Source organism: Rana temporaria, chromosome 3, assembly GCF_905171775.1.
Source record: "Rana temporaria chromosome 3, aRanTem1.1, whole genome shotgun sequence".
Lineage (NCBI taxonomy): Eukaryota > Metazoa > Chordata > Amphibia > Anura > Ranidae > Rana > Rana temporaria.
Genome location: NC_053491.1, coordinates 8,932,541 through 8,959,716, shown reverse-complemented (window position 1 = coordinate 8,959,716; position 27,176 = coordinate 8,932,541). Strand labels below are relative to the sequence as shown.

Here is a 27,176-nt window from a genome sequence, read left to right as displayed (position 1 = left end):
ACGTCAGGGCGAGGAGGCGGCGGCGGGACGCACGCGATTGGTCGCGGTGGGCGGGGTCGGGGATGGAGCTGCTGTCCGGGTTGCTTGCTGCTCTCCGCGGGGGATCCAGAGGACGAGGCCGGGTCATGGAAGAGCGAGCCCTGGAGGTGTACGGTGAGAGGCGGGAAACCGGAGGGAGGGGGCGGGGCTCTCCCAGCACTGGGCCCCGCCTCTGTCACGTGATTGGGACACAGGCACCGATCCTGGCTGCCCATACACGGGCCGATCTTCCATCCAAAGTGGGCGACGATTCACCAACAACTTCACATGTTTAAAGTGGAACCAAAAGCAAAACTCCCCCCCACTTTGTATGGGTTATAACCCCTGTCAGGTGTCTTTGCCCTCTGTGTCCCCATTGGGGAGAATTTCCTTCACTTCCTGTCTTATATCCAAAAACAGGAAGTCCCTCTAAAGTGAATGAATCCCTGAACTAGTGTCCCCAGTGGAAGATTCCCCCTCACTTCCTGTCTCAGAGTCAAAACTAAGGACGAGCTCCGGCGTGATCGCACAGCCCACCGCGCTAATCACAGGCAGGGGGACATTTCCCGATCTCTGCAGCCGCACATCGGGAAATGTCTCACTGCCTGTGATTAGCGCACGTCAGAGCTCACCCTTAGTCAAAACAGGAAGTGGGAGGGAATCCCTCCAAAGGGAGAGAACCCCCTGAACTAGTGTCCCCATTGGAAGACCGCCCCCCTCACTTCCTGTCTCAGAATTAAAATAGAAAGTGAGAGAATCCCAGAACTTGTGTCCCCAATGGAAGATTCCCCCTCACTTCCTGTCTCAGAGTCAAAACAGGAAGTGAGAGGAAATCCCTCTAAAGGGAGAGAATCCCAGAACTTGTGTCCCCAATGGAAGATTCCCCCTCACTTCCTGTCTCAGAGTCAAAACAGGAAGTGAGAGGGAATCCCTCCAAAGTGAATGAATCCCTGAACTAGTATCCTCAATGGAAGACCCCCCACACACACTTCCTGTGCTGGTGATGACCCCCATCAGTGCCGTCTCATCATTAGCTAAAACACGAGGTGAGAGGGATTCTCTCCAAAGGGAGAGAATCCCTGACCTAGTGTCCCCATTGGAAGATTCCCCCCCTCTCACTTCCTGTCCCAGAGTCAAAACAGGAAGTGAGAGAACTTGGGTCCCCCTTGGAAGATCATAGCCAAAACAGGAGGTGAGAGGAAACCCCTCCAAAGTAAATGAATATCTGAACTAGTGTCCCCAATTGAAGACCCCCCCCCCCCATATCCTGTCCCATAGTCAATACAGGAAGTGAGAGAATCCCTGAACTATTGTCCCCAATGGAAGATCCCCCCCCCACACACACACTTTCTGTCTTATAGCCAAAAGAGGAAGCAAGAGGAAATCGCTCCAAAGGGAGAGAATCCCAGAACTTGTGTCCCCATTGGAAGATTCCCCCCTCACTTCCTGTCCCATAGTCAAAACAAGAAGTGAGAGTATCCCATAAATTGTGTCCCCATTGGAAGATTCCCCCTCACTTCCTATCTTATAGCCAAAACAGGAAGTGAGAGGAAATCCCTCCAAAGGGAGAGAATCCCTGAACTAGTGTCCCCATTGGAACATCCCCCCCTCACTTCCTGTCCCAGAGTCAAAACAGGAAGTGAGAGAACTTGGGTCCCCCTTGGAAGATCCCCCCTCACTTTTTGTCCCATAGCCAAAACAGGAAGTGAAAGGAAACCCCTCCAAAGTAAATCAATTACTGAACTAGTGTCCCCAATGGAAGACCCCCCCCCCCATTTCCTGTCCCATAGGGAAAACAGGAAGTGAGAGAAGCCCTGAACTAGTTTTCCCAATGGAAGATCCCCCTCACATCCTGTCTTATAGCCAAAAGAGGAAGCGAGAGGAAATTCCTCCAACGTGAGAGAATCCTTGAACTAGTGTCCCCATTGGAAGATTCCCCCTCACTTTATGTCTTCTAGCCAAAACAGGAAGTGAGAGGAAATCCCTCCGAAGGGAGAGAATACCGGAACTAGTGTCCCCATTGGAAGATCCCCCCCTCACTTCCTGTCCCCAAAGTCAAAACAAGAAGTGAGAGTATCCCATAACTTGTGTCCCCCTTGGAAGATCGCCCCCTCACTTCCTGTCTCATAGCCAAAACAGGAAGTGAGAGGAAACCCCTCCAAAGTAAATGAATTCCTGAACTAGTGTCCCCAATGGAAGACCCCCCCCCCCATATCCTGTCCCATAGTCAAAACAGGAAGTGAGAGAAGCCCTGAACTAGTGTTCCCATTGGAAGATCCCCCTCACTTCCTGTCTTATAGCCAAAACAGGAAGTGAGGGGAATCCCTCCAAAGGGAGAGAATGCAGGAACTAGTGTCCCTATTGAAAGATTCCCCCTTACTTCCTGTCCCATAGTCAAAACAGGAAGTGCGAGAACTTGTGTCTCCGTTGGAAAATCCCCCCTCACTTCCTGTCTGAGTCAAAACAGGAAGTGAGAGGAAATCCCTCCAAAGGGAGAGAACCCCTGAACGAGTGTCCCCATTGGAAGATCCCCCCTCACTTCCTGTGCTGGTGATGACCCTGAACATTGCCCATCAGCCATAACAGGAAGTGAGAGGAAATCCCTCCAAAGGTAGAGAACCCCGGAACTTGTGTCCCCATTGGAAGATCGCCCCTCACTTCCTGTGCTGGTGATGACCCACATCAGCGCTCAACAGCGAAGGAGAGAAATTACCTGTCTGCAAATTTTAATACCAGAAATAAACAAGAGTTGTTTCAAAATTTTAGATCTTTATTTATTCGTTACACAAACAATAAAACCCCAGAAGTGGTTAGATATCACCAAATGAAATCTCTATTTGTGGGAAAATGATACAAATGTCATCACATGGGTTACAGTGTCACATGACCGCGCAATTGTCATTCAAAATGCGACCGCGCTGAAAGCTGACAATTGGCCTGGGCAGGAAGGGGGTGAAAAGTGCCCGGTAGACAAGTGGTTAATAGTAGAGGTCGATCGATATTTGGCCGTTTTGGAGAAATCGGACGATTTTTTTTTCCCCAAATTAGGCCGATATTTAACATTGCCGCCGCGGTCACAGCATCAGGAAAGGCCGCAGCTTCGGCCTAGCTCCGGAGCCGCGGCCATCTTGGTACACCCAGCGCGGCAGCCAACCAGCGGGCCTGTAACAGCCAATCGGCGGCCACCGCTGCCGACATCCTCCACTGTAAAAAAAACGTCCCCTGACGTGCTGCGCGCCCTGCCTCTGCCTACAAACCCCAGAATGCAGCGCGGGCCGGTAACTGGCGTACTGGGGTTTGTAGGCAGAGGCGGGGCGCGCAGCACGTCAGGGGACGTTTTTTCTCAGGGTGGAGGATGTCAGCAGCGGCGGCCGCCGATTGGCTGTTACCGGGTTCGCTCTGCATTCTGGGGATTGTAGGCAGAGGCGGGGAAGCACGTCAGGGCCAGGGACGAATGGAGCTTTCTTGTGCTAGGAGATGGAACGGAGCCTGGAGCGCTCCGCTGGTGGGCATTGATGAGGTGGCAGTGAATGACATTGGGCTGTACTGGTGGGCACCGATGTGAGGCACTGATGAGGTGATGCACTGGTTGGCACTGATTAGGTGATGCACTGGTGGGCACTGATGTGAGGCACTGATGAGGTGATGCACTGGTTGGCACTGATGAGGTGATGCACTGGTTGGCACTGATGAGGTGATGCACTGGTGGGCACTGATGTGAGGCACTGATGAGTTGATGCACTGGTGGGCACTGATGAGGTGATGCACTGGTTGGCACTGATGAGGTGATGCACTGGTTGGCACTGATGTGATGCGCTGGTGGGCAATGATGGGATACACTGGTGCATTGGTGGGCATTGATGAGGTGGCACTGATGAGGTGGCACTGGTGGGCACTGATGAGGTGGCACTGGTTGGCACTAATGAGGTGATGCACTGGTTGGCACTGATGAGGGGATGCACTGGTTGGCACTGATGAGGTGATGCACTGGTTGGCACTAATGAGGTGATGCACTGGTTGGCACTGATGAGGTGATGCACTGGTTGGCACTAATGAGGTGATGCACTGGTTGGCACTGATGAGGTGATGCACTGGTTGGCACTAATGAGGTGATGCACTGGTTGGCACTGATGAGGTGATGCACTGATGAGGTGATGCACTGGTTGGCACTGATGTGATGCGCTGGTGGGCAATGATGGGATACACTGGTGCATTGGTGGGCATTGATGAGGTGGCACTGATGAGGTGGCACTGGTGGGCACTGATGAGGTGGCACTGGTGGGCACTGATGAGGTGATGCACTGGTTGGCACTGATGGGCTGCACTGGTTGGCACTGATGACGTGATGCACTGGTTGGCACTGATGAGGTGATGCACTGGTTGGCACTGATGAGGTGATGCACTGGTGGGCACTGATGTGAGGCACTGATGAGTTGATGCACTGGTGGGCACTGATGAGGTGATGCACTGGTGGGCACTGATGAGGTGATGCACTGGTTGGCACTGATGAGGTGATGCACTGGTTGGCACTGATGAGGTGATGCACAGGTTGGCACTGATGAGGTGATGCACAGGTTGGCACTGATGTGATGCACTGGTGATATGCGCTGGTGAGATGCACTGGTGGGCAATGATGGGATACACTGGTGCATTGGTGGGCATTGATGAGGTGGCACTGGTGGGCACTGATGAGGTGGCATTGGTGGGCACTGATAGACACTGATAGGCTGCACTGGTGGGCACTAATGAGGTGGCACTGACAGGCTGCACCCCACCTCTCCACCCTAAACAATTATCTCCTCTCCACCCCAAGTTTTTTGAGATGAGGGGGAAAAAAATCGGCAACACATATCGGCTGGCGGCCGCCCCGATTTCCAAATATCGGCATCGGCCAGAGAAAAACCCATATCGGTCGACCTCTAGTAAATACCCAATTTTCTGAAGTTACGCCGAGTAAATGGATACCAAACACGTCACACTTTACAATTGCGCCCCCCTGTGGAATGGCGACAAACTACAATACTTAATCTCCATAGGAGACGCAGGTTAGAGTCACGGAGGAGGAGACAGAATTAGCGCTCTCACTCCCAACCAATCGATCGCGGCGATTCCTCTTCACATTTCTTTATTTTCATTAACCACTTCCCGTCCGTATGACGTCATGTGACATCGGGGACTTGAAGTGGAGATCTCGGGATGATGGGCAAATACCAGCTTCCGCCGGAGGCTTCTCTCACAGGTCTCCCTCGGCTCAGTATTTATAACCTGAGGCAGAGCCGGGCTGAGGGGAGGCACAGGAGGCACCTGCCTTGGGCCCCCTCATCAGGGTCGGGTGCAAAATGGGACAGCTGGGCCCAGCAGTCTATGCTGATGAAGTAGTTTACAGCTTGTGCAGCGGGGGAGGGGCGCGCCTTGGCCTTCTCGCCTTTTTGGCGCGGCAGGACCTTGTCCCGGCTAGGCGCGGCTCTCCTTCCCATCCCCCATCACATATCTGAAGGACAAGTTGTTGTTTTTTTTCCATTCAGCAGTTTGCCAAACCGGCTTTGTCACCCGACCAGCAAATGTTTGTGTTTTGAGTTCAGCGCCCCGTTGTCTTCAATGCAGAGTCGCGCGCCATTGTCTTCAATGCAGGGTCGCCCCCGTTGTTTTCAATGCAGGGTCGCGTCCCGTTGTCTTCAATGCAGGGTCGCGTCCCGTTGTTTTCAATGCAGGGTCGCGTCCCGTTGTCTTCAATGCAGGGTCATCTCCCGTTGTCTTCAATGCAGGGTCATCTCCCGTTGTCTTCAATGCAGGGTCATCTCCCGTTGTCTTCAATGCAGGGTCATCTCCCGTTGTCTTCAATGCAGAGTCGCGTCCCGTTGTCTTCAATGCAGAGTCGCGTCCCGTTGTCTTCAATGCAGAGTCGCGTCCCGTTGTCTTCAATGCAGGGTCATCTCCCGTTGTCTTCAATGCAGGGTCGCACCCCGTTGTCTTCAATGCAGGGTCATCTCCCGTTGTCTTCAATGCAGGGTCATCTCCCGTTGTCTTCAATGCAGAGTCGCGTCCCGTTGTCTTCAATGCAGGGTCGCCCCCCGTTGTCTTCAATGCAGGGTCGCCCCCAGCTGTCTTCAATGCAGGGTCGCCCCCAGCTGTCTTCAATGCAGGGTCGCCCCCCGCTGTCTTCAATGCAGGGTCGCACCCCGTTGTCTTCAATGCAGGGTCGCGCCCTGTTGTCTTCAATGCAGGGTCGCGCCCCGTTGACTTCAATGCAGAATCGCCTCCCGTTGTCTTCAATGCAGGGTCGCGCCCCGTTGTCTTCAATGCAGGGGCGCGCCCCGTTGTTTTCAATGCAGGGTCGCCTCCTGTTGTCTTCAATGCAGGGTCACGCCCCGTTGTCTTCAATGCAGGGTCGCGCCCCGTTGTCTTCAATGCAGAGTCGCCTCCCGTTTGTCTTCAATGCAGGGTCGCGCCCCGTTGTCTTCAATGCAGGGTCGCCCCCCGTTGTCTTCAATGCAGGGTCGCCCCCCGTTGTCTTCAATGCAGAGTCACGCCCCGTTGTCTTCAATGCAGAGTTGCCTCCCGTTTGTCTTCAATGCAGGGTCGCGCCCCGTTGTCTTCAATGCAGGGTCGCGCCCCGTTGTCTTCAATGCAGGGTCGGGCCCCGTTGTCTTCAATGCATGGTCGCCTCCCGTTGTCTTCAATGCAGGGTCGCGCCCCGTTTGTCTTCGATGCAGGGTCACGCCCCGTTTGTCTTCAATGCAGGGTAGCACCCCGTTGTCTTCAATGCAGGGTCGCGCTCCGTTTGTCTTCAATGCAGGGTCGCCTCCCGTTGTCTTCAATGCAGGGTCGCCTCCCGTTGTCTTCAATGCAGGGTCACCTCCCGTTGTCTTCAATGCAGAGTCGCGCCCCGTTGTCTTCAATGCAGGGTCGCCCCCGTTGTTTTCAATGCAGGGTCACGCACCGTTGTCTTCAATGCAGGGTCGCGTCCCGTTGTCTTCAATGCAGGGTCATCTCCCGTTGTCTTCAATGCAGGGTCATCTCCCGTTGTCTTCAATGCAGGGTCATCTCCCGTTGTCTTCGATGCAGGGTCATCTCCCGTTGTCTTCAATGCAGAGTCGCGTCCCGTTGTCTTCAATGCAGAGTCGCCCCCCGTTGTCTTCAATGCAGGGTCGCCCCCCGTTGTCTTCAATGCAGGGTCGCCCCCCGCTGTCTTCAATGCAGGGTCATCTCCCGTTGTCTTCAATGCAGGGTCGCACCCCGTTGTCTTCAATGCAGGGTCGCCCCCCGTTGTCTTCAATGCAGGGTCGCCCCCCGCTGTCTTCAATGCAGGGTCATCTCCCGTTGTCTTCAATGCAGGGTCGCACCCCGTTGTCTTCAATGCAGGGTCATCTCCCGTTGTCTTCAATGCAGGGTCATCTCCCGTTGTCTTCAATGCAGGGTCGCCTCCCGTTGTCTTCAATGCAGGGTCGCCCCCCGTTGTCTTCAATGCAGGGTCGCCCCCCGCTGTCTTCAATGCAGGGTCATCTCCCGGTGTCTTCAATGCAGGGTCGCACCCCGTTGTCTTCAATGCAGGGTCGCGCCCGTTGACTTCAATGCAGAATCGCCTCCCGTTATCTTCAATGCAGGGTCGCGTCCCGTTGTCTTCAATGCAGGGGCGCGCCCCGTTGTCTTCAATGCAGAGTTGCCTCCCGTTTGTCTTCAATGCAGGGTCGCGCCCCGTTGTCTTCAATGCAGGGTCGCGCCCCGTTGTCTTCAATGCAGGGTCGGGCCCCGTTGTCTTCAATGCATGGTCGCCTCCCGTTGTCTTCAATGCAGGGTCGCGCCCCGTTTGTCTTCAATGCAGGGTCACGCCCCGTTTGTCTTCAATGCAGGGTCGCGCTCCGTTGTCTTCAATGCAGGATCGCGCTCCGTTTGTCTTCAATGCAGGGTCGCCTCCCGTTGTCTTCAATGCAGGGTCGCCTCCCGTTGTCTTCAATGCAGAATCGCCTCCCGTTGTCTTCAATGCAGAATCGCCTCCCGTTGTCTTCACTGCAGAATCGCCTCCCGTTGTCTTCAATGCAGAGTCGCGCCCCGTTTGTCTTCAATGCAGGGTCGCCTCCCGTTGTCTTCAATGCAGGGTCGCACCCCGTTGTCTTCAATGCAGGGTCGCACCCCGTTGTCTTCAATGCAGGGTCGCACCCCGTTTGTCTTCAATGCAGGGTCGCCTCCCGTTGTCTTCAATGCAGGGTCGCACCCCGTTGTCTTCAATGCAGGGTCGCACCCCGTTGTCTTCAATGCAGGGTCGCACCCCGTTGTCTTCAATGCAGGGTCGCCTCCCGTTGTCTTCAATGCAAAAAATGGCAGCCACATTTATATTGCTTTGAAAAAGTATTCATACCCCTTGAAATTTCCCACATTTTCTCAGGTGACAACCAAAATGGTAAATGGATTTTATGTGATGGACCAACACAAACAGTTTTCATTTCGGTTCACCACTAGCGGCCATAAATCGCTTTTCAGAGGAATATTTCAGGGTGTGAAATGTCATTGAATGATGTGATTTTTGTTTCCACAGATCTGATCCGGAACATTCGGGATCCAGAAAAGCCGGAGACGTTGGAAGACCTGGAGGTGGTGTCTGAGAGTTGTGTGACGGTGGAGGATCTGGATGACGAATGCTTCCTGGTGATCATAAAGTTCACCCCCACCGTCCCCCACTGCTCCCTGGCTACACTTATAGGTAGGAGGACCTCACCCATTGGGCTTTGAAATTCTAAACGCTGATCTCAGGGCAAAGAAAAAAAATCCCCCCCCCCCCCCCCATAGCAGTGTCTTCTGCTATACCCCCCCCCCACAGTAGTATCCTCTGCCCCCCTGTCCCCAATAATATCCTCTGCCCCCCCCCCCATAGCAGTGTATTCTGCCATATCCCCCACCCACAGTAGTATCCTCTGCCCCCCTGTCCCCAATGCTATCCTCTACCCCCCCCCACTGTAGTGCCCTCTGCCCCCCCCAATAGCAGTGTATTCTGCCATTTCCCCCCCCCACCCCCACCACAGTAGTATCATCTGTCCCCAATGATATCCTCCCCCCCACTGTAGTGCCCTCTGCCCTCCCCCATAGCAGTGTCTTCTGCTATATCCACCCACCCACAGTAGTATCCTCTGCCCCCCTGTCCCCAATGCTATCCTCCCCCTCCCCCCACTGTAGTGCCCTCTGCCCCCCCCCCCCCCCATAGCAGTGTATTCTGTCATATCCCCCCCCACAGTAGTATCCCCTGTCCCCAATGATATCCTCAGCCCCCCCCCCCCCCCGCATAGCAGTGTCTTCTGCTATATCCACCCACCCACAGTAGTATCCCCTGCCCCCCCTGTCCCCAATGCTATACCCCCCCCCCACTGTAGTGCCCTCTGCCCCCCCCCCATAGCAGTGTATTCTGCCCCCCTGTCCCCAATGATATCCTCTGCCCCCCCCCCATAGTGTCTTCTGCTATATCCACCCACCCACAGTAGTATCCCCTGCCCCCCCTGTCCCCAATGCTATCCCCCCCCCACTGTAGTGCCCTCTGCCCCCCCCCCATAGCAGTGTATTCTGCCATACCCCCCCCCCCCACCCACAGTAGTATCCTCTGCCCCCCTGTCCCCAATGATATCCTCTGCCCCCCCCCAATAGCAGTGTCTTCTGCTATATCCACCCACCCACAGTAGTATCCTCTGTCCCCAATGCTATCCTCCCCCCCCCCCCCCACTGTAGTAGTGCCCTCTGCCCTCCCCCCCATAGCAGTGTATTCTGCCATATCCCCCCCACCCACCCATGGTAGTATCCTCTTCCCCCTCCCCCCCACCGTAGTGCCCTCTGCCCCCCCATAGCAGTGTCTTCTGCCATATCCCCCACACACAATGGTATCCTCTGCCCCCCCCCCCCCCCCAAAAGCAGTGTCTTCTGCCATATGCCCCCCCCCCCCCCCATTAACACTGTCCTTCTTCTGCGGTGCCCTGCCGGCACTCCAGGCCCCTCCTGTTCATCGGGTGCCCCCACAAAAAGACACTTTCCCTGCGGGGGGGGCACCCGTGCGGTCTGGCTCCCGAGTCGGCCCCGCCCCCTGCTGCCATGTCACTGGATTTGATTCACCGCCCTCAATATATCCAATGAGGAGAGAGACAGTGTCTGGAGCTGCTGCACATGTGCACATCACTGGATCGGATCGGGGCTCGGGTAAGGAAAGGGGTGGGGTCTGGGGGGGGGGAGCTGCAGCAAGGGAGGTTTTTCACCTTCATGTGTAGAATGCATTAAATGTGATAAATCTTCACTGATGTGTAACCTCTTCCCGTCCAGGTCTGTGTCTGCGGGTGAAGCTGCAAAGATGTTTGTCTTTTAAGCACAAGGTAAGGCGCAGAGTTGTCTCTATTGGCCCGGATTCAGAATGAAGATACAACGGCGTATCTCCTGATACGCTGTCGTATCTCTGAGATCATGCTCCTCCCATGTACATGCGTATCACAGACTCCTCCCATGTACATAAGTATCACAGACTCCCCCCATGTACATGCGTATCACAGACTCCCCCCATGTACATGCGTATCACAGGCTCCTCCCATGTACATAAGTATCACAGACTCCTCCCATGTACATAAGTATCACAGACTCCTCCCATGTACATAAGTATCACAGACTCCTCCCATGTACATAAGTATCACAGACTCCTCCCATGTACATAAGTATCACAGACTCCTCCCATGTACATAAGTATCACAGACTCCTCCCATGTACATAAGTATCACAGGCTCCCCCCATGTACATAAATATCACAGGCTCCTCCCATGTACATAAGTATCACAGACTCCCCCCATGTAAATGCGTATCACAGACTCCTCCCATGTACATAAGTATCACAGACTCCTCCCATGTACATAAGTATCACAGACTCCTCCCATGTACATAAGTATCACAGACTCCCCCCATGTACATAAGTATCACAGACTCCTCCCATAAACATTTAAAGTATCACAGGCTCCTCCCATGTACATAAGTATCACAGACTCCCCCCATGTACATAAGTATCACAGGCTCCTCCCATGTACATAAGTATCACAGACTCCTCCCATGTACATAAGTATCACAGACTCCTCCCATGTACATAAGTATCACAGACTCCCCCCATGTACATAAGTATCACAGACTCCTCCCATGTACATAAGTATCACAGACTCCTCCCATCACAGACTCCTCCCATGTACATAAGTATCACACACTCCTCCCACCACAAACTCCTCCCATATACATAAGTATCACAGACTCCTCCCATGTACATAAATATCACAGACTCCCCCCATGTACATAAGTATCACAGACTCCTCCCATGTACATAAATATCACAGACTCCCCCCATGTACATAAGTATCACAGACTCCTCCCATGTACATAAATATCACAGACTCCTCCCATGTACATAAGTATCACAGACTCCTCCCATGTACATAAATATCACAGACTCCTCCCATGTACATAAGTATCACAGACTCCTCCCATGTACATAAGTATCACAGACTCCTCCCATGTACATAAGTATCACAGACTCCCCCCATGTACATAAGTATCACAGACTCCCCCCCATGTACATAAGTATCACAGACTCCCCCCCCCATGTACATAAGTATCACAGACTCCCCCCATGTACATAAGTATCACAGACTCCTCCCATGTACATAAGTATCACAGACTCCCCCCCATGTACATAAGTATCACAGACTCCCCCCCATGTACATAAGTATCACAGGCTTCTCCCATGCACATAAGTATCACAGACTCCCCCCATGTACATAAGTATCACAGGCTTCTCCCATGTACATAAGTATCACAGACTCCTCCCATGTACATAAGTATCACAGGCTCCTCCCATGTACATAAGTATCACAGGCTCCTCCCACGTACATAAGTATCACAGGCTCCTCCCATGTACATAAGTATCACAGGCTCCTCCCATGTACATAAGTATCACAGGCTCCTCCCATGTACATAAGTATCACAGGCTCCTCCCATGTACATAAGTATCACAGACTCCTCCCATGTACATAAGTATCACAGACTCCTCCCATGTACATAAGTATCACAGACTCCTCCCATGTACATAAGTATCACAGACTCCTCCCATGTACATAAGTATCACAGACTCCTCCCATGTACATAAGTATCTCAGGCTCCTCCCACGGACAGAAGTATCTCAGGCTCCTCCCACGGACAGAAGTATCTCAGGCTCCTCCCACGGACAGAAGTATCTCAGGCTCCTCCCACGGACAGAAGTATCTCAGGCTCCTCCCACGGACAGAAGTATCTCAGGCTCCCCCCACGTACATAAGTATCACAGGCTCCCCCCACGTACATAAGTATCACAGGCTCCCCCCACGTACATAAGTATCACAGGCTCCCCCCACGTACATAAGTATCACAGGCTCCCCCCACGTACATAAGTATCACAGGCTCCTCCCACGTACATAAGTATCACAGGCTCCTCCCACGTACATAAGTATCACAGGCTCCTCCCACGTACATAAGTATCACAGGCTCCTCCCACGTACATAAGTATCACAGGCTCCTCCCACGTACATAAGTATCACAGGCTCCTCCCATGTACATAAGTATCACAGGCTCCTCCCATGTACATAAGTATCACAGGCTCCTCCCATGTACATAAGTATCACAGGCTCCTCCCATGTACATAAGTATCACAGACTCCCCCCCCATGTACATAAGTATCACAGGCTCCTCCCATGGACAGAAGTATCTCGGCTCCTCCCATGTACATAAGTATCACAGGCTCCTCCCATGTACATAAGTATCACAGGCTCCTCCCATGTACATAAGTATCACAGACTCCCCCCCCATGTACATAAGTATCACAGGCTCCTCCCATGGACAGAAGTATCTCGGCTCCTCTTACGTACATAAGTATCTCGGCTCTGATTTAACCACTTAAGGACCGCCTCCTGCAGATATACGTCGGCAGAATGGCACGGCTGGGCACAAGCACGTACAGGTACATCCTCTTTTAAGCGCCCAGCCGTGGGTCGCGGCCTGGTCCGAAGCTCTGTGACCGTGGCCGCGGACCCGATCGCCACCGGAGCTGAAGAACGAGGAGAGCTGTGTGTAAACACGGCTTCCCTGTTCTTCACTGTGGCGCCGTCATTGATTGTGCGTTCCCTGTTATAGGGAAACACGATCAATGACGTCACACGTCCAGCCCCGCCCCCCTACAGTTAGAAACACATATGAGGTCATACATAACCCCTTCAGCGCCCCCTTGTGGTTAACTCCCAAACTGCAATTGTCATTTTCACAGTAAACAATGCATTTTTATAGCATTTTTTGCTGTGAACATGACAATTGTCCCAAAAATGTGTCAAAAGTGGCAGATGTGTCCGCCATAATGTCACAGTCACGAAAAAAATCGCAGATCGCCGCCATTACTAGTAAAAAAAAAATTATTAATAAAAATGCAATAAAACTATCCCCTATTTTGTAAACACTATGGCCCAGATTCTCAAAGGACTTACGACGGCGTAGCGCCAGGTACGCCGTCGTAAGTCCGAATGAGAGCCATCGTATCTATGCGGCTGATTCTTAGAATCAGCTACGCATGAATTCGGCTAAGATACGAGCGGCATAAGTCTCTTACACCGTCGTATCTTAGTTGCATATTTACGCTGGCCGCTAGGTGGCGCTTTAGAAGATTTCCGCGTTGAATATGCTAATGAGCTAGATACGCCGATTCACAAACGTACGCGCACCCGGCGTAGCAAGATACGTCGTTTACGTAAGACATACGCCGGCGTAAAGCTACCCCTCATAAAGCAGGGGTAAGTCGTGTTAGGTATGGACAAACCTTCCCCGTTCTTCTCTGTGGCTTGTCACTGATCGTGTGTTCCCTGATATAGGGAACACACGATCAGTGACGTCACACCTACAGCCATGCCCCCCTACAGTTAGAATCACTCCCTTAGGGCACACTTAACCCCTTAGGCTCCATTCACATCAAGGCTTTTTTACGCCAGACGCCCGACGCTCGTGCCGCTGGAGGGGAGATTTCACATTGGTGTCTATGGAGATGGTTCACATCTCACGCCGAAACGCCGTACGCCTGCTGTTCCCCTAAAAAAAGTCCCGGACCCTTTTTTTCAGGCGGCATTGGCATTCGGCCATAGACAACAATGTGTTGTCGAAAAAAAAAAGACCCGTTTTGTCGCGGCAAATCGCGGGTTAAATACGCCGCAATTTGTCGTGGCGAAATACACCGCGTTACAGTGTGAATGTGGCCTTAGCGCCCCCTAGTGGTTAAACCCCTTCACTGCCAGTGTCATTTTTATAGCACTTTTTGCTGTAAAAATTACAATGGTCCTAAAAATGTGTCAAAAGTGTCCGATGTGTCCGCCATAATGTCGCAGTCACGAAATAAATCGCTGATCGCCGCCATTACTAGTAAAAAAAAAAAATTATTAATAAAAATGCCGTAAAACTATCCCCTATTTTGTAGACGCTAAAACTTTTGCACAAACTAATCAATAAACGCTTATTGCGATTTTTTTTTTTTTGATTTGTTTTTTTTTACCAAAAATAGGTAGAAGAATACGTATCGACCTAAACTGAGGAAAAAAAACGTTTTTTTATATATATTTTTGGGGGATATTTTTTAAAGCAAAAAGTAAAAAATATTGTTTTTTTTTCAAAATTGTCGCTCTATTTTTGTTTATAGCGCAAAAAATAAAAACCGCAGAGGTGATCAAATACCACCAAAAGAAAGCTCTATTTGTGGGGAAAAAAGGACGCCAATTTTGTTTGGAAACCACGTCGCACGACCGCGCAATTGTCAGTTAAAACGACGCAGTGCGGAATCGCAAAAAGGGGCCATGTCCTTAACCTGCATAATGGTCCGGGTCTTAAGTGGTTAAAAGTCAATCTAAACCTAAAAACGTTGGTAAACTGCAGTATTATGTTGTAAAGCGCTGTGCAAACTGTTGACGCTGCCCAAATTCTGTATAATAATAATAATATAATTGTATTCTTTTGGGTTTCCTAACACTGTGGCCCGGATTCAGAAAGAATTTACGTCGGCGATCTATTGATACGCCGCGTAAATTCTAATCTGCGCCGGCGTATCTTTTTTCTGTATTCAGAAAACAAGATACGCCGGAATTTGGCTAAAATCCGACTGGCGTAAGTCTCTTACGCCGCCGTCGTATCTTAGTTGCATATTTACGCTGGCCGCTAGGTGGCTCTTCCGTCGATTTACGCAAGGAATATGCTAATTAGGTAGATACGCCGATTCAGAAACGTACGTCCGCCCGGCGCATTTTTTTACGTCGTTTACGTTAGGCTTTTTCCGGCGTTAAGTTACCCCTGCTATATGAGGGGGGTCCTATGTTAAGTATGGACGTCGTTCCCGCGTTGAATTTTGAAAATTTTACGTTGTTTGCGCAAGTCGTTCGCGAATAGGGCTGTACGTAAGTTACATTCACGTCTAAAGCAATGACGATTTGTGGGGTAATTTCAAGCATGCGCACTGGGATTCTTTCACGAACGGCGCATGCGGGGTCACATATCATTTAAATAAAACACGCCCACATCATCCACATTTGAATTAGGCGGGCTTACACCGGACAACATACGTTACGCCGTAACTTAGGGCGTAAGTTCTTTCAGAATAAGGAAATTGCGCCCTAATTTACGGCGGCGTAACCTATCTGAGATACGTTACGCCCGCCGAGAAGATACACCATTGTATCTGAATCCGGGCCTGTAACAATTGGGTACGGTTGGCATTGCTGCTGCTCTAAGCCACCACCAGATGGCAGTGTGCTCTCTAATATAATGAGTGTGGCACGCCATCCCCGCACACTGATTTAACCTGTTAGGTGCTGATGGATTGAGCACATTGAGGAATAAATGACAAATCCTGGTTTCACACACCCACAGTTCTGGCACTGATGTTTGGACCGCAGGGTTGCCTGGCAAGTTTTCTGCATTTGCCGGGTTTTCTGTGGAAAACGAATGTCATTTAATCCTTCCAAAAACAATGTATTACAATGAGCCAGACCTATACCTGCCATAAGGTTTTTATTTTTTTTGCCTTTTTTTTTGTGTTTTGATCCCACCATCTCCTGCAGTGGGTGAGTTCATGTCCTTTTTTTCTTCTGCTTTTCCAGCTGGAGATCTATATTTCCGAAGGGACGCACTCGACGGAGGAGGATAGTAAGTAGCGGCTTCCTTTCCTAACAGGGCAATGGGCATGCTGCACTTGAGATAGGAGTTTGTGCTTTACTAGACAAGTGTAGAGCGCTGGGGGTGGGGTGGGTGGTCCAAGACCTGCTCAGCAGAGATGACCTTTGGCCTGAGACCTTTGTCTGTTGTAGATTGGGGATATTTAAAGAACCCGCAAAAGCTCCCTATTAACCACTTCCCGACCGCCGCATGTACATGTACGTCCACAGAATGGCACGTACAGACAGATGGGCGTACATGTACGTCCCTGCCTTCTAGCGGGTGGGGGGTCCGATCGGGGGACCCCCCCGCTACATGCGGCGGTTGGATTCCCTCGGGGAGCGATCCGGGACGACGGCGCGGCTATTCGTTTATAGCCGCTCCGTCGCGATCGCTCCCCGGAGCTGAAGAACGGGGAGAGACGTATGTAAACACGGCTTCCCCGTGCTTCACTGTGGCAGCTGCATCGATCGAGTGATCACTTTTATAGGGAGACTCGATCGATGACGTCAGTCCTACAGCCACACCCCCCTACAGTTGTAAACACACACTAGGTGAACCCTAACTCCTACAGCGCCCCCTGTGGTTAACTCCCAAACTGCAACTGTCATTTTCATAATAAACAATGCAATTTAAATGCATTTTTTGCTGTGAAAATGACAATGGTCCCAAAAATGTGTCAAAATTGTCCGAAGTGTCCGCCATAATGTCGCAGTCACGAAAAAAATCACTGATCGCCGCCATTAGTAGTAAAAAAAAAATGATAAAAATGCAATAAAACTATCCCCTATTTTGTAAACGCTATAAATTTGGCGCAAACCAATCGATAAACGCTTATTGCGATTTATTTATATATGTTTTTGGGGGATATTTATTATAGCAAAAAGTAAAAAATGTTGAAATTTTTTTTCAAAATTGTCGCTCTATTTTTGTTTATAGCGCAAAAAATAAAAACCGCAGAGGTGATCAAATACCACCAAAAGAAAGCTCTTTTTGTGGGGAAAAAAGGACGCCAATTTTGTTTGGGAGCCACGTCGCACGACCGCGCAATTGTCTGTTAAAGCGACGCAGTGCCGAATCGCAAAACCTGGCCTGGGCATTTAGCTGCCTAAAGGTCCGGGGCTTAAGTGGTTAAACATACACACGTGCATTACCATACTATTCCTTTATATCTGCTGCATAGAATAAGTGCAGGTTGATATCTGGCTAGAAAAGATGCGCACACCACTATTTATGTATTGCAATGATGAATGACCCCTTTCATGATTGCAGATTTGTCCTCCGAGATCTAAGTCCATAGGTCACTTTTGGGAACAACAGATCTGTTGATATTCTTAGAATGCAGGCTGTGTATTTACTTGGAACACACAGTGTGTATTCCCAGGTGCTGACCACCCCGGCCTTTTGGGCTATGATCCAAACCGCCTGCAGCCTGCACTGCCAACTGAGTCTAATTGGGGAGGAGCAACAGAAGCCAAGATGTGCAAGGCAGGGCCCAGGGATGACACCACACAGGGATGACACCACACAGGGCCCAGGGATGACACCACACAGGGATGACACCACACAGGGCCCAGGGATGACACCACACAGGGCCCAGGGATGACACCACACAGGGATGACACCACACAGGGCCCGGGGATGACACCACACAGGGATAACACCACCCAGGGATGACACCACACAGGGATGACACCACACAGGGCCCAGGGATGACACCACACAGGGATGACACCACACAGGGCCCAGGGATGACACCACACAGGGATGACACCACACAGGGATGACACCACACAGGGCCCAGGGATGACACCACACAGGGCCCAGGGATGACACCACACAGGGCCCAGGGATGACACCACACAGGGCCCAGGGATGACACCACACAGGGCCCAGGGATGACACCACACAGGGCCCAGGGATGACACCACACAGGGCCCAGGGATGACACCACACAGGGCCCAGGGATGACACCACACAGGGCCCAGGGATGACACCACACAGGGCCCAGGGATGACACCACACAGGGCCCAGGGATGACACCACACAGGGCTCAGGGATGACACCACACAGGGCTCAGGGATAACACCACACAGGGCACAGGGATGACACCACACAGGGATGACACCACACAGGGCCTAGGGATGACACCACACATGGATGACACCACACAGGACCCAGGGATGACACCACACAGGGATGACACCACACAGGACCCAGGGATGACACCACACAGGGCCCAGGGATGACACCACACAGGGATGACACCACACAGGACCCAGGGATGACACCACACAGGGCCTAGGGATGACACCACACATGAATGACACCACACAGATCTGAAATAACTGGTTGTGTCCTGCAAAGTGAAAAAGGTTGCCCATAAGGAGGTGTCCATCCAACTAATGTAGACTGAACCATTATTGAGTGGACTGAGCCCTCATTGAGTGGACTGAGCCATTATGTAGTGGACAGTTGAGTGGACTGAGCCATCATTGAATGGACTGAGCCATCATTGAATGGACTGAGCCATCATTGAGTGGACTGAACCATTATGTAGTGGACAGTTGAGTGGACTGAGCCATCATTGAATGGACTGAGCCATCATTGAGTGGACTGAGCCATCATTGAGTGGACTGAACCATTATGGAGTGGACAGTTGAGTGGACTGAGCCATCATTGAATGGTTTAAACCATTTATTGAGTGGACTGAACCATCATTGATTGGACTGAACCATCATTGAGTGGACTGAACCATTATTGAGAGGAAAATTGAGTGGACTGAGCCCTCATTGAGTGGACTGAGCCCTCATTGAGTGGACTGAGCCCTCATTGAGTGGACTGAGCCCTCATTGAGTGGACTGAGCCCTCATTGAGTGGACTTATGAATAGAACATCTATTATGGTTTGGTCTCAAATAGTTGCCGACACCCCTGATGAACAGAAAAAAAAATGGAGGATCCCCCAGGGTGGGGCTTTTTAGGCAACAGTAGTACAAGTAGTCATGGTAGATACAAAATATATAATAGTTTAATAATAACAGGACGGTATCAAACAACGTTCAGTAAACGTATATAGTACAAAGGTTTAAAAACAACACATTAATGGGGTGTATTGGAAAAAAGGTGAAGAGTCCACAATATAAATACTGGGCCCAACGCGTTTCGGGTTTCCTTCTTCAGGGACCGAAGTATGTGTGGAGTCAGAAAGTGTAACAGACAACTTTTCTAGAAAACAAATAAATGACAATGTGTTGAAAATAATAACATACAGATGAAAAACATTAAACTGGTACAGATAAGAAAAAATCATACCACCCGAGAAGTTTCAACGGCTCAGCACACCCCTTAAAAGGACATCGCAATCGGGACGCATGGCAAGCCTCAGATGGTAAGGAGAGGAGTGAGGACTGGCATCTAATATCAATCACAGCGTAGCAAGACCTTTGGCCCGAAGTGTCACAGCGTAAAAGTTTATTGATTGTATATATATATATTTTTACCTGTCCAAAATATAAATAAGAGGACAGGATAATATCAACGGTGCCGCAGGCAACAAAAACGAAAAAGAACGCAAAAAAGGATCGCAAAAAAGAAAGCTGAACCAAGATTTTATATATGAGGCTAGAGACATACCTGTAATGACAAAAAGTGGCCAGAGAGGTCAGTAGAGGGATCGGAAGCTAAAAAATAAATGAAAGAAATAAATCCCAGTTTAGAGATGTACAGAGTATAGGAAATGGCATGTAAAGCAATAGTATGGGGGTCAGGGTGGGAAACATGAAGGGACAAAGTACTTACATGGGAAGAAAACACAAGCAGTGTAGAGTGTGTACAGCTGCTGCAGCCATCCAGCAATGTCTGACATTGTGGGGCTGTTTGGCTTTTAAATAGGAGAGGGGGAGGAGTAAGGTGGGAGGGGTCTGTAAAGGAGCCTGCGTTGCTATGGGTCAGTGTGGAAAAGGGGGCCCTTGCTTGCCATGCGTCCCGATTGCGATGTCCTTTTAAGGGGTGTGCTGAGCCGTTGAAACTTCTCGGGTGGTATGATTTTTTCTTATCTGTACCAGTTTAATGTTTTTCATCTGTATGTTATTATTTTCAACACATTGTCATTTATTTGTTTTCTAGAAAAGTTGTCTGTTACACTTTCTGACTCCACACATACTTCGGTCCCTGAAGAAGGAAACCCGAAACGCGTTGGGCCCAGTATTTATATTGTGGACTCTTCACCTTTTTTCCAATACACCCCATTAATGTGTTGTTTTTAAACCTTTGTACTATATACGTTTACTGAACGTTGTTTGATACCGTCCTGTTATTATTAAACTATTATATATTTTGTATCTACCATGACTACTTGTACTACTGTTGCCTAAAAAGCCCCACCCTGGGGGATCCTCCATTTTTTTCTTCTCATTGAGTGGACTGAGCCCTCATTGAGTGGACTGAGCCCTCATTGAGTGGACTGAGCCCTCATTGAGTGGACTGAGCCCTCATTGAGTGGACTGTGAGCCATCATTGAGTGGACTGTGAGCCATCATTGAGTGGACTGAACCATTATGTAGTGGACAGTTGAGTGGACTGAGCCATCATTGAGTGGACTGAGCCATCATTAAGTGGACTGAGCCATTATGGAGTGGACAGTTGAGTGGACTGAACTATCATTAAATGGTTTAAACCATCATTGAGTGGACTGAGCTCTCACTGAGGGGACTGAACCCTCATTGAGTGGACTAAGCCCTCATTGAGTGGACTAAGCCCTCATTGAGTGGACTGAGCCCTCATTGAGTGGACTGAGCCCTCATTGAGTGGACTGAGCCCTCATTGAGTGGACTGAGCCCTCATTGAGTGGACTGAGCCCTCATTGAGTGGACTAAACCATCATTGAATGGTTTAAACCATTATTGAGTGGACTGAGCCTTCGTTGAGTGAACAATTGAGTGGACAGACCATTCATGGAGTGGACTAAACCATCATTGAGTGGACTGAAATATTATGGAGTGGACAGTTGAGTGGACTGAACTATCATTGAATCGTTTAAACCATTTATTGAGTGGACTGAACCATTATTGAGCGGACTAAACCAGCATTGAGTGGACGGATCCCTCATTGAGTGGACGGATCCCTCATTGAGTGGACGGATCCCTCATTGAGTGGACGGATCCCTCATTGAGTGGACGGATCCCTCATTGAGTGGACTGAGCCACCATTGAGTGGACTGAACCATTATGTAGTGGACAGTTGAGTCAATGAACTATCATTGAATGGTTTAAACCATCATTGAGTGGACTGAGCCATCATTGAGTTGACTGAGCCTTCGTTGAGTGAACAATTGAGTGGACAGAACATTCATGGAGTGGACTAAACCATCATTGAGTGGACTGAAACATTATGGAGTGGACAGTTGTGTGGACTGAACTATCATTGAATAGTTTAAACCATTTATTGAGTGGACTAAACCATTATTGAGCGGACAATTGAGAGGACTAAACCAGCATTGAGTGGAATGAACCATCATTGAGTGGACAATTAAGTGGACCGAACCATCATTGTGTGGACCGAACCATCATTAAGTGGTTCAATGTACATTATTTGGATGGGCACCATTATAAGATTTACATAATCTATTATAAGGTGCAGCAGATGATGCAGTGTATCCAGACAGCATCCCACAGCAGACAGACCGGGAAGATTTACTAAAACTGATGTCATTATCTAAAGGTCCATGGCTACATTTGTGTTGGTGTAGTATGTACAATTTTGTGTTGGTTTAGTATCTATGTACATATTCTAGGATGTGGATATAGAACACAGATAATACTTTTTGTTTACTTCGGACCCAATTAATGAATTTTCTTCATACCTTCGCGTTCTGCACAACTTGGTTACTGTATTTACCTGGGAGCAGCAAATCCTGAATAGAACACTTACCTGCATGAGCACAGGGAGACCTTTTTACATTTTTTATTGCAGTGACCGGTCCTCTTCACTGAGACATCTGGGGTCTATTAGACCCCAGATCTCTCCTCTGTCCTTTAAAAGCATCTGATGAAACTAAGACTCCCTTCCACCACATGTAAAAGAGATCCAGTGACTCTACAGCAGCTGGATCACCTTTACTGTATCACCTTAATGCATCCCATCAGCATTAAAGGGGTTGTAAAGGTACACTTTTTTTCCCCTAAATATCTTCCTTTCCCTTAGTGCCGTCCTCCTTCACTTACCTCATCCTTCCATTTTGCTTTTACATGTCCTTATTTCTTCTGAGAAATCCTCACTTCCTGTTCTTCTGTCTGTAACTCCACACAGTAATGCGAGGCTTTCTCCCTGGTGTGGAGTGTCGTGCTCGCCCCCTCCCTTGGACCACAGGAGAGTCAGGACGCTCTCTACGTTGCAGATAGAGAAAGGAGCTGTGTGTTAGTGGGCGTCCTGACTCTCCTGTAGTCCAAGGGAGGGGGCGAGCACGACACTCCACACCAGGGAGAAAGCCTTGCATTACTGATGTGGAGTTACAGACAGAAGAACAGGAAGTGAGGATTTCTCAGAAGAAATAAGGACATTTAAAATCAAAATGGAAGGATGAGGTAAGTGAAGGAGGACTGCACTAAGGGAAAGGAAGATATTCAGGAGAAAAAATTGTATCTTTACAACCCTTTTTAAGGTGAAAAAACACCTTGCAGTCCCCCCCAGTGCCCGTTTTTTACTTACCCGAGCCCCGAATCTCCGCGGGCGCGATCCTGCGTTTCTTTTCCCCTGGTCTTGTCGGCTCTTCATTGGATGATTGATAGCAGCGCAGCCATTGGCTCCCGCTACTGTCCATCAAATCCAATGAAACGGCCGCCGGGGGGCGGGGCCGAGTCATACAATTGGCGTCTATGGACGCCGATTGTATGGCACAGGAGCGCGCCCCCAAGCTATACCCCCTTGGGAAAACGCTTCCCAGATGGGGGGGGTTATCTCTTGCGGTGAGGAGCCAAGACAGCTGCCGAGGGACCCCAGAAGAGAAGGATCGGGCCACTCTGTGCAAAACAAACTGCACAGTGGAGGTAAGTATGACATTTTTTTTTTTATATATAAAAAAAAAACCTTTTACAACCCCTTTAACCACTTAAGGACCGCCTCCTGCACATTTACGTTGGCAGAATGGCACGGCTGGGCACAAGCACGTACAGGTACGTCCTGTGCTAGTGCCCAGCCGTGGGGCGCGTGCCCACGACCCGGTCCGATGCTCCGGGACCGCAGGACCCGCGGCCCCGATTGCTGCTGGAGTCCCGCGATCGGTCCCCGGAGCTGAAGAACGGGGAGAGCTGTGTGTAAACACACCTTCCCCGTTCTTCACTGTCGCGGCGTCATAGATCGTGTGTTCCCTTTTATAGGGATACACAATCGATGACGTCACTCCTACAGCCACACCCCCCTACAGTTAGAAACACAAATGAGGTCACACATAACCCCTTCAGCGCCCCCTTGTGGTTAACTCCCAAACTGCAATTGTCATTTTCACAGTAATCCGGTGCATTTTAAATGCATTTTTTGCTGTGAAAATGACAATGGTCCCAAAAATGTGTCAAAATTGTCCAAAAGTGTGCGCCATAATGTCGCAGTCACGAAAAAAATCGCTGATCGCCGCCATTAGTAGTAAAAAAAATAATAAAAATGCAATAAAATTATCCCCTATTTTGTAAACACTATAAATTTTGCGCAAACCAACCGATAAACGCTTTTAGCGATTTTTTTTTTATTTTTTTTATTTTTTTTTTACCAAAAATAGTTAGAAGAATACGTATGTGCCTAAACTGAGGGGAAAATAATGTTTTTTATATATTTTTGGGGGATATTTATTATAGCAAAAAGTAAAAAATATATCTTTTTTTCAAAATTGTCGCTCTATTTTTGTTTATAGCGCAAAAAATAAAAGAGGTGATCAAATGCCACCAAAAGAAAGCTCTATTTGTGGGGAAAAAAGGACGCCAATTTTGTTTGGGAGCCACGTCGCACGACCGCGCAATTGTCAGTTAAAGCGACGCAGTGTCGAATCGCCAAACCTGGCCGGGTCCTTTAGCTGCCTAAAGGTCCGGGTCTTAAGTGGTTAAGGTTACCCAACCCCCGGCTAAGGATGAACTCTGGCGTGTTCGCATGATACACGTGCAGAGCCCCGCCAGGAAGTCTGCACGGCGCTGCGCTAATCACAGTCAGGGAGACATTGTCCCGATGCTCGGCTGCAGAGATTGTAAATTGTCTCCCTGGCTGTGATTCGTGCAGCGCCGTGTAGACTTCCTGGCGGGCTCTGCACATGTATCATGCGAACACGCCAGAGCTCATCCTTACCCCCCGGCGGTTAAAGGGAGAGACTTTGTCCAGAAATGTGGCAGTTGGAAGGGATGTGGCAGTTGCAAGGGATGTGGCAGTTGCAAGGGATGTGGCAGTTGGAAGGGATGTGGCAGTTGGAAGTGATGTGGCAGTTGGAAGGGATGTGGCAGTTGGAAGGGATGTGACAGTTGGAAGTGATGTAACAAAGGTTGCAGGTTATGTGAGGGAGACATTGTCCCGATGCTCGGCTGCAGAGATCGTGAAATGTCTCCCTGGCTGTGATTCGCGCAGGGCCGTGCACACTTCCTGGTGGGCTCTGCACGTGTACTATGCGAACACGCCAGAGCTCATCCTTACCCCCGGCGGTTAAAGGGAGAGCCTTTGTCCAGAAATGAGGCAGTTGGAAGTGATGTGGCAGTTGGAAGGGATGTGGCAGTTGGAAGGGATGTGGCAGTTGGAAGGGATGTGGCAGTTGAAAGGGATGTGGCAGTTGAAAGGGATGTGGCAGTTGGAAGGGATGTGGCAGTTGGAAGGGATGTGGCAGTTGGAAGTGATGTAACAAAGGTTGTAGGTTATGTGAAGCCTTCAGGGAGGAACCTTCTTGTACCTGAACTCTCAAGACATTTAAAGGGGCCAAGTCATTTTGTCACATGATCAGTTGTGGATTTTGTATCTTCATTATGTGTCATGTCTAGGTAACCTTGAATCTTTTTTTTTTTTTTTTCCTCCAAGTCAACAAGCAGATCAATGACAAGGAGCGAGTGTCGGCGGCCATGGAGAACCCCAATCTCCGGGAGATAGTAGAGCAATGTGTGACGGAGCCGGATTAGAACGGTGGAAAGTCGGCACTTGAAGTAGATGAAGATCCGGCGGGAGAGTCGCTTCTCCCAGGACGCAACGCAATGGACGTTCAGAACATTTTTTTATTTAAATATCTCAGGGCAGCATTTGTCGGGAACCCCGGCATGGACGGCAGTGCTGTGGGGTGGAAAATTCTTAAACTGGAGAAGAGAATTCCGTAGACTACCGCAGACGCCATTGTGGGACGACAGAACCTGCCGGTCAGCCTTCCGGAGGCTTCAATGGTACTTCCTCTAAACGCCTTCCGGGAGAAGTGGGCGGGCCACTCCGTTTTGTTCTACCAGATCCCATCGTTGCTATTGGTTGGGCTAGATGACTTAACCTTGGCAGTTCTACCGCAAAATCCGAGGTCTCCACCAATGGAGACAATGGCCTCCCGAACTAAAGGAACAAGAAGAGTGCTGATTGGTTGCCTTAAAGCAGAACTAAATCCCCAACACTTAAAGGGGTTGTAAAGGAAAAATATTTTTTCCCTAAATATCTTCCTTTCCCTTAGTGCAGTCCTCCTTCGCTTACCTCATCCTTCCATTTTGCTTTTAAATGTCCTTATTTCTTCTGAGAAATCCTCACTTCCTGTTCTTCTGTCTGTAACTCCACACAGTAATGCGAGGCTTTCTCCCTGGTGTGGAGAAAGCCTCTTGAGGGGGCGAGCAGGAGAGTCAGGACGCCCACTAACACACAGCTCCTTTCTCTATCTGCAAAGTAGAGAGCGTCTTGACTCTCCTGCTCGCCCCCTCAAGAGGCTTTCTCCACACCAGGGAGAAAGCCTCGCATTGCTGTGTGGAGTTACAGACAGAAGAACAGGGGCGAGCATGACACTCCACACCAGGGAGAAAGCCTTGCATTACGGTGTTGAGTTACAGACAGAAGAACAGGGGCGAGCACGACACTCCACACCAGGGAGAAAGCCTCGCATTACTGTGTGGAGTTACAGACAGAAGAACAGGAAGTGAGGATTTCTCAGAAGAAATAAGGACATTTAAAGGCGAAAATGGAAGGATGAGGTAAGTGAAGGAGGACTGCACTAAGGGAAAGGAAGATATTTAGGGGGAAAAAAATCCTTTACAACCCCTTTAACTATACTTCCAGTCCGATATCCTTAAAGGGGATGTAAAGGTAATTTTTTTTCCCCCTAAATATCTTCCTTTACCTTAGTGCAGTCCTCCTTCACTTACCTCATCCTTCCATTTTGCTTTTAAATGTCCTTATTTCTTCTGAGAAATCCTCACTTCCTGTTCTTCTGTCTGTAACTCCACACAGTAATGCGAGGCTTTCTCCCTGGTGTGGAGTGTCGTGCTCGCCCCCCTCCCTTGGACTACGGGAGAGTCAGGACGCCCACTAACACACGGCTCCTTTCTCTATCTGCAATGTAGAGAGCGTCCTGACTCTCCCGTAGTCCAAGGGAGGGGGCGAGCACCACACTCCACACCAGGGAGAAAGCCTCGCATTACTGTGTGGAGTTACAGACAGAAGAACAGGAAGTGAGGATTTCTCAGAAGAAATAAGGACATTTAAAAGCAAAATGGAAGGATGAGGTAAGCGAAGGACGACGGCACTAAGGTAAAGGAAGATATTTAGGGAAAAAAATTGTACCTTTTACAACCCCTTTAGGCCCCATTCACACCTCTGCGACAAAACGCCCGACGCCGGACGCTCGTGCCGCTGGAGGGGAGAATTCCCATTACTGTCTATGGAGATGGTTCGCATCTCATAGATGCCGTACGCCTGCCGCCTGAAAAAAAGTCCCGGACCCTTTTTTCAGGCGGCATTGGCGTTCAG

General features: G+C 49.9%; 2 protein-coding genes and 1 long non-coding RNA gene across 14 annotated transcripts in view; 1 reads left to right on the top strand and 2 right to left on the bottom strand.

Moving 5' to 3' along the window:
• Nucleotides 1-27,176, bottom strand: part of KIF23 (kinesin family member 23) — a 912,882-nt gene that overhangs the window by 243,844 nt on the left and 641,862 nt on the right. The window lies entirely within an intron of this gene.
• Nucleotides 32-25,866, top strand: CIAO2A (cytosolic iron-sulfur assembly component 2A). Its single transcript, XM_040342227.1, has 5 exons — nucleotides 32-153; nucleotides 8,552-8,716; nucleotides 10,312-10,361; nucleotides 16,173-16,218; nucleotides 25,269-25,866. The coding sequence occupies exons 1-5, from the start codon at nucleotides 63-65 to the stop codon at nucleotides 25,364-25,366; spliced, it is 450 nt and encodes a 149-aa protein (XP_040198161.1). The 5' UTR covers nucleotides 32-62; the 3' UTR covers nucleotides 25,367-25,866.
• On the bottom strand, nucleotides 19,415-20,122 carry LOC120931085. Its single transcript, XR_005747812.1, has 4 exons — nucleotides 20,028-20,122; nucleotides 19,863-19,909; nucleotides 19,542-19,729; nucleotides 19,415-19,454 (listed from the first exon to the last, which is right to left on the bottom strand). It is a non-coding gene; the product is annotated as an uncharacterized LOC120931085 (long non-coding RNA).

What these genes read in the sequence shown, in the direction of transcription:
- CIAO2A (XM_040342227.1), top strand. Translation starts at nt 63, where the DNA reads ATGGAGCTGCTGTCCGGGTTGCTTGCTGCTCTCCGCGGGGGATCCAGA. An exon ending in GCGAGCCCTGGAGGTGTACG is followed by an intron (nt 154 to 8,551) that starts GTGAGAGGCGGG and finishes TTGTTTCCACAG; the next exon opens with ATCTGATCCGGAACATTCGG. An exon ending in GCACTCGACGGAGGAGGATA is followed by an intron (nt 16,219 to 25,268) that starts GTAAGTAGCGGC and finishes TTTTCCTCCAAG; the next exon opens with TCAACAAGCAGATCAATGAC.